This window comes from Vulpes lagopus, chromosome 12 (genome assembly GCF_018345385.1).
Source record: "Vulpes lagopus strain Blue_001 chromosome 12, ASM1834538v1, whole genome shotgun sequence".
In the NCBI taxonomy this organism is placed as follows: Eukaryota; Metazoa; Chordata; class Mammalia; order Carnivora; family Canidae; genus Vulpes; species Vulpes lagopus.
In genome coordinates this window covers 38,283,879-38,290,715 of record NC_054835.1, presented here as the reverse complement: position 1 = coordinate 38,290,715, position 6,837 = coordinate 38,283,879, and the positions used below count along the sequence as shown (strand labels likewise).

At 48.4% G+C, this 6,837-nt stretch overlaps 1 protein-coding gene across 1 annotated transcript; it reads right to left on the bottom strand.

Moving 5' to 3' along the window:
* Nucleotides 1-1,619: 1,619 nt before the first annotated feature.
* On the bottom strand, nucleotides 1,620-6,163 carry RPL19 (ribosomal protein L19). Its single transcript, XM_041723778.1, has 6 exons — nucleotides 6,064-6,163; nucleotides 5,059-5,165; nucleotides 3,785-3,907; nucleotides 2,624-2,744; nucleotides 2,152-2,262; nucleotides 1,620-1,823 (listed from the first exon to the last, which is right to left on the bottom strand). The coding sequence occupies exons 1-6, from the start codon at nucleotides 6,066-6,068 to the stop codon at nucleotides 1,700-1,702; spliced, it is 591 nt and encodes a 196-aa protein (XP_041579712.1). The 5' UTR covers nucleotides 6,069-6,163; the 3' UTR covers nucleotides 1,620-1,699.
* Nucleotides 6,164-6,837: the final 674 nt, after the last annotated feature.

Sequence of the window (6,837 nt, the reverse complement as noted above, 5' to 3'; positions counted from 1 at the left end):
ACACAGCAGGCTGTGTGAACCCAGCACATCACTGCCTTCTTCATCTGCAAAATGGAGAGTACTCTTACTTTACAATGTTAGGAGGATTAGGGACACCTGGGTGGCTCAGTGGTTGAGCGTCCCCCTTGGGCTCAGGGTGTGATCCTGGAGTTCCACATTGGACTCCCTGCATGGAGCCTGCTTCTCTCTCTGCCTGTGTCTGTCTCTCTCCATGTCTCTCATGAATAAACAAATAATAAAAAGTTCTTTTAAAAAAAGTTAGGATTAGAGAATCAATGTTAGTGTCAAGTGCCTCACAGCACGTGGCTCAGAGCAGATACTTCACTGAAGCATTTATGATTTTATTTATTTATTCATGAGAGATGCAGAGAGACAGAGACATAGGGAGAGGGAGAAGCAGTCTCCCCGCAGAGAGCTCAATGTGGGACTTGATCCTAGAACTCCGGGATCACAAGCAGAAGGCAGACACTCAACCACTGGGCCACCCATGCGTCCCTTCACTGAAGCATTTATTGGTGATTATTACTACCAGCTAAGTGGCAAAATAGAACTTACTCCTGGTCAGTAAACAGGAATACAAATTCATTAAGCAACTCACAACCACTCTGACAAGTGTTTATTTATTCCAATTTCTGCTGAGAAAAACCTTTTCCTTTGTGCCCCATGTGATGGGTATCAACCAAAAAACGGTTAAAATATTTTCAGTAATCTCTACACCCAACCTGGAGCTCAAACTCACAACCCCAAGATCGAGTTGCATGTTCTGACTGAGCCAGCCAGCCACACTTCCCAAAAATCCTTCTTGGGTGACACCTGGGTGGCTCAGCAGTTGAGCAGTTACCTTTGGTTCAGGGTGTGATCCTGGGGTCTGCCTGTCTCCTGTGAATAAAATCTTTTTAAAAACCCCTCTTGGTAGGGACTTCGACTGTGGACACCAGGGGACAGTTGAGAAATACATTCATACTATTTGTCTATTTATGACAGAGAGAAGCAGACCAAGGCAGAGGGAAAAGCAGGCTCCCTGTAAGGAGCCCAATGTGGGAGTTGATTCTGGATCCCGGGATCACACCCTGCACTGAAGGCAGATGGTCAACCACTAAACCACCCAGGTGTCCCCATGCTTATGATCTTGATTTTTTTAAGATTTTATTTATTCAGACACAGAAAGACAGAGACACAGGCAGAGGGAGAAGCAGGCTCCATACAAGGAGTTCAATGAGGGACTTGATTCCAGGAATCTGGGATCATGTCCTGAGCCACCCACGCATCTCACCATCTTGACACTTCTTAAACAATGTGACAACTTGTTTAAATGGTTCCCAGTCAACATTTGGGACCACTTCTGACATGTCACCCACCCAGTTTTGAGGCACAGTATTTGAGGTAGGAGTAATAGCCATTCTTTCCCTCCCTTTAGATTAGGCCCTAAACCCAACTTAAAAGAAAGGAAGAAATCCCATCTCTCCCATGGACAGGCACAAAGAAACCTGAGGCCAGTAGCCAAGGAAGAAATGAATAGGCACCCTGGGAAGGGCCTGCACCCCAATCCTCATGTGATCAGTTCTGACCCTCTCAATGGTGAAAATCCACCAAGCAGCCAGAAACTTTGAAAAGAGACAGGCAGATAAAGGTTTGTTTTATTGAATAACTGATCTGATTCATGCTGAGGCCACTATGTACAGACAAGAGAGAGGGAGTTTTATTTCTTGGTCTCTTCCTCCTTGGACAGAGTCTTGATGATTTCCTCCTTCTTGGCCTGGAGCCGCTCTTCACGGCGCTTGCGAGCCTCCTTGGTCTTAGATCTGCGGGCCTCAGCCTGGTCACTGGGTGATGGAAGAGGAAAAGACAGGTCAGTCTGAGAATAAATGAGTTGCTGGGGGAGACAGGAGCACATGCCCAGATCTCTCCCTTTGAGCCTAGTCAGCTTGAAGAATGAGTACCAGGGGCCACCAAAAGCTCTTGCTTCACAACTAAGCCACAGTCCCTGCCCCACAATGATGGCAGGTCCGGACAGAACAGGAGCACACATTTCTTACTCAATGGCTGTACTCTGGACACACTGTGTGCAAGTCAAAATTCGGCATTAGTGTATTTTAAAGGTCTTAGAAGAACCCACCCCCACAACAGAGGCCAATTCCTAAAAAAACTTACGCCAGAAGCTTCTTGCGAGCCTTGTCTGCCTTCAGCTTGTGGATGTGTTCCATGAGAATCCGCTTGTTCTTGAACACGTTACCCTTCACTTTCAGGTACAGGCTATGATACCTGCAGGTCAGGTCTGGTCAGCCACGGAATCATCTACACAAAGTCCCTAAGTACACAGGGTTCCTTTCCTCTCTATTCCACAGGGACTGTCTCCCCCAAATCAAAACTTTTTGTGCAATTTCCAGACAGAAGAGCTTGCCTGGAAAGTTAGGTTCAATTCTAGGGCTATCTTGATGTTGTAGGGAGATGGGTGGGACACGGACACCAACACAACAGAACGGAAAACCTTTCTTAGAAGGGCCTAAGACATGTGGCTCCCTCTCCAAGGCCAACGAGACAGATTGTGGGCCTGAGCAGAGAGCAGAGAACAAACTGTTAAAGCACTACATGGTTCTTAGTGGGCCTGAGAGGGCGTGCTTACATGTGGCGGTCAATCTTCTTAGATTCACGGTATCTTCTGAGCAGCCTGCGTAGAATTCTCATCCTCCTCATCCACGTTACCTTCTCAGGCATTCGAGCATTGGCAGTACCTTTTCTCTTACCTGCAGGGAAGGGGAGTTAAGCCCACTGCAGTGCCCCTGGGTCTCAAGGCCCTTACTAGAGCCAGCTGCTTGGTCACAATGATAGCTGCCGATTTCCAAAACACTTCACAATCCACTCAAGTCATTTGCCAAGCACTTCATCTCATTTTCACTTTACAGAAGACGACCCTAAGCATTTTTCATTTATCCATTTTTAAGGAAGCACCAACAAGGCAATTACTCCCTTGAGTAATGTGTGCTCTACAGGGCATACACAAAGGCAATATGGTTAGCTGGAGGGGGCTTTAAAGGGGGTGTGACCTTCATCTCCCTAAATCATCCTAACCCTAGAAAATGCTTTTAGGATTTACTGAATAACATTTTCAAGTACCCAGAAGAATCCCTGGCATAGGGATCCCTGGGTGGCGCAGCGGTTTGGCGCCTGCCTTTGGCCCAGGGCGCAATCCTGGAGACCCAGGATTGAATCCCAGGTCGGGCTCCCGGTGCATGGGGCCTGCTTCTCCCTCTGCCTATGTCTCTGCCTCTCTCTCTCTCTCTCTCTGTGTGACTATCATAAATAAAAATTAAAAAAAAAAAAAAAAAAAAGAATCCCTGGCATAGTGTAGTTGATCAATAAATGTGACCTCTTTCTACCAACACCTTCAAATCCAACACTAGTGTCAACTTTCTGATTTGTACAAAGAAAACTGATTTTTTTTTTTTAATTTTTATTTATTTATGATAGTCACAGAGCGAGAGAGAGAGAGGCAGAGACACAGGCAGAGGGAGAAGCAGGCTCCATGCACCGGGAGCCCAACGTGGGATTCGATCCCGGGTCTCCAGGATCGCGCCCTGGGCCAAAGGCAGGCGCCAAACCACTGCGCCACCCAGGGATCCCCAAGAAAACTGATTTGTACAGAGAAAACACAGCAGGTATCAGGGAGTTAAGAAAAGGACTTGAGGGGAGACAAAATGGAAGTGAAAAAGATCCTGGATATAACCCAGTCTAGACTCAGGCAACTCTAATTTAAGTCTCAGAGAAAAGGGAAGAACACACTTACCAATGCCCATATGCCTGCCCTTCCGGCGGGCCAGAGTGTTTTTCCGGCACCGAGCTCGGGAATGGACAGTCACAGGCTTCCGGATTATCAGCCCATCTTTGATCAGTTTTCGTATCTGCTGACCTGGGAAAACAATGTATCTAGTCAGTGAGCTGGCCCCCCAAATACCAGTCACAACCCAGAGTCCTAACAGGACAGTGCAGAGACATCGCTCACATTCCTGGCCCAGTGGTCTCAAAATGATACAAATACTGGAACTTCTGCTTATTTCTCTTGTGTTAAAAAACAAAAAAACTGCACTTTTGTTCTATTTTTTTCTAAATGTTTTACAGCACACTCAAATTATATGTATTTGGGGATATGTGATCAACAGTGTACAGATACGGCCTGGTCCTTCAGATCCAGACTCCCCTATTAGCTACTGGGCTAAGACAAGATTAGGATATTCTGAACACATGTCACAATGCCATAAATTCAAACTGGTTAAGAAACTCCCTGGTACTGACCAACATTCTTCGCTTGACCAAACTTTCATCAGGGTCCTGGAACCACTTCCCAGGCCCACCTGTGCACTTCCTTGTAAATTCTGCATTTTGTAAGGTCATTGTTTAAGTCCATTTAAGCAGATACCCTTGAAACAAGATCAGGTTCTTCATCCACCAGCATTGCCCAGGTGAGGTCAGATCCCCCTGGCCTGTCTTTAGCAACAACCACCCCCTTACCATTAGCGTTTCCTCTTACTAATCTTCCACCCGCTGACCCTCGTACCACTCTCCTTGGCCAAAAATTTCTACTTGGCTGTGCTATGTTCAGACTTGATTACAACTTTCATCCCCCACTGTAAAAACCCACTGCAGTGGTTCCTACACTTGCAGCAACGGTCCTAAATAAAGCCTATCTTTAACGAAGATCACTGAACATATTTTTCTGTAACAGTATTACATGGAAGTAACAGGGCTATGTTGCTATCTGCATGACTGACACCTCTTTATCTCTGGGACCCTCATTTTTGAAGACTCCAGACTATGAGCTTTCCACAGTTTGTCAACAAAACCATGACATCTTGGGACACCTGGGTAGCTCAGTGGTTGAGCCTCTGCCTTTGGTTCTGGTTGTGATCCCAGGGTCCTAGGTCCCTCATTGGGCTCCCTGCAGGGAGCCTGCTTCTCCCTTTGCCTGTCTCTCATGAATAAATAAAAATATCTTTAAAAAATCGTGACAGCTTTCATTTCATGAAGGATGAGAGGGGCAGAGTGAAGATCCCAAGAACTCACGGGAGTTTGCATTGGCGATTTCATTGGTCTCATTGGGGTCCAACCAGACCTTCTTTTTGCCACAGCGGAGGACACTGGAGGCAAGCCTCTTCTGAAGCCTGAGCATACTGTGACAAACAGAAAACATGATCAAGCCCCTGGAAAGCCATTCCCTGGCAAAACCTGCCTTCCAATCTTTTAACGTCCTGAGGATAAAACACGGGAGGTGGATGTGTACAGGCATTCAGTATTTAAGACAATATCCCTCCCTCCACCCCCATATTAAGAAATCTTTCTCATAGCAATATTTTTGGGCTGTGCATTCCTGCAGGGGCAACTGGCCGCCCTGGAACGAACACACAGACCAAGCTATGCCTTAACTCCTCTGCCTCGGTTTTCTCCTCTGGGAAAGGAGGTTTATGGATAAAAGTGGGATGAAGAGGGAGCTTATGCTCTTTCTGGTAATGAGCTCTAGAACAGGCGTTTAAGAACCTGAGGCTGGAGGGTCTGATTTGCTCGTCTAGCCCTTGGGTTCTTGGGCCTGTTTCCCTCGTCTTATCACACTAATAAACTTACGTCCCGCTAGCCTAAGAGTTTTCTTATGAATCGCCCACGGGGTGGAAGGCATCGCCTCACTCTTAAGTAGTCTGAGGCCCGGGGCCTGGACGAGACCTGTCCTACGTCACATGGAAGCAGAGCTCGGCCCGATCCCGGGCGCCCAACGAGTAAGGGGGCCACAGCCTAGTCCCTGCGGCGGCCCTTCCTCTGTCCCGGCAAGCCGCTCGCAACCCACCCGGGGTGCGGGGCCCACCCTTCCCGCGGCCTAGCGTTCTCGGGAAGCACCCCCACCCTCACCCCCCGCCGGCCGAGGCCGGGGCCTAGTGCGCTCGGGCCAGCCCCAAGCTCCGGGACCGGCTGCTTCAGGGCTGCCTCCACTTCATCTCTCCCACCCGGGGCCAGGGGAGCAAACCCCGCCGCCCGCCCGCACTTAGGATCAACCAAAATCAGGGGCCCGCGCGCCCTCACCTCATGGCTGCGGCCGCAGCGCCGAAAGGAAAGAACTCCCCCTGGCCGGGCTCCTCCCACTATCTGCGAGGGGGAGAGCCCATCCCCTGTTCCGCTTGAGCCCCTACTCCCCGCCGGTCCTCTCATCCTCTGACACTCTAAACTCAATCCTATCCTCTGTGAAGACCGAGACAGCAGAAGGCTAGTTTAGGGAGTCGGTTTTAAACTTAAAAACACAGAAAATGTATCCTTTCGGTGAAGCAAAGTGGTATAGTCCGACTTCCAACTAGGCATGCGCAGCAAGGGGGCCGGTCACGTGGGTACTGGAAGCCGGAAGTCACGGCTGGATGGCGCAGGCGGGACGTAGTTCTGCTAGAGCGGCCTATTTGCGGGCGTTCTGGGTTCTTTGGAATGATGTTTTCTTAGTGAAAAAAAAAAAAAAATTAGTGGAGTGAGAGAAGATAACGAGGGGAGAGCAACCTTTTATTCATTCTTCCAGTACATTGGGAAACCCCTGCAGCACAGGATAGATCACCAAAAATATATATATGTATATATATATATATATTTTTTTTTTCTTTAAAGATTTTACTTGTTCATGAGAGACACACACAGAGAGAGAGGCAGAGACACAGGCAGAGGGAGAAGCAGGCTCAGTGTGGAGAGCCCAATGTGGAACTCGATCCCAGGACCATGGGATCACGACCTGAGCCACACAGGCGCCCACCAAAGATATTTATGTCGTTGCGCCACTGTGGTCCTTAATCTCATGGCGATTCAGTTTGCTCCTTTGTA

Excerpts from the sequence above, each read along its gene's own strand:
- RPL19 (XM_041723778.1), bottom strand. Across the intron at positions 2,745-3,784 it reads GGGCAGGCATATGGGCATTG|GTAAGAGAAAAGGTACTGCC; the intron begins GTAAGTGTGTTC and ends CCTTCCCTGCAG. Across the intron at positions 1,824-2,151 it reads GCTCGCAAGAAGCTTCTGGC|TGACCAGGCTGAGGCCCGCA; the intron begins GTAAGTTTTTTT and ends TCCATCACCCAG.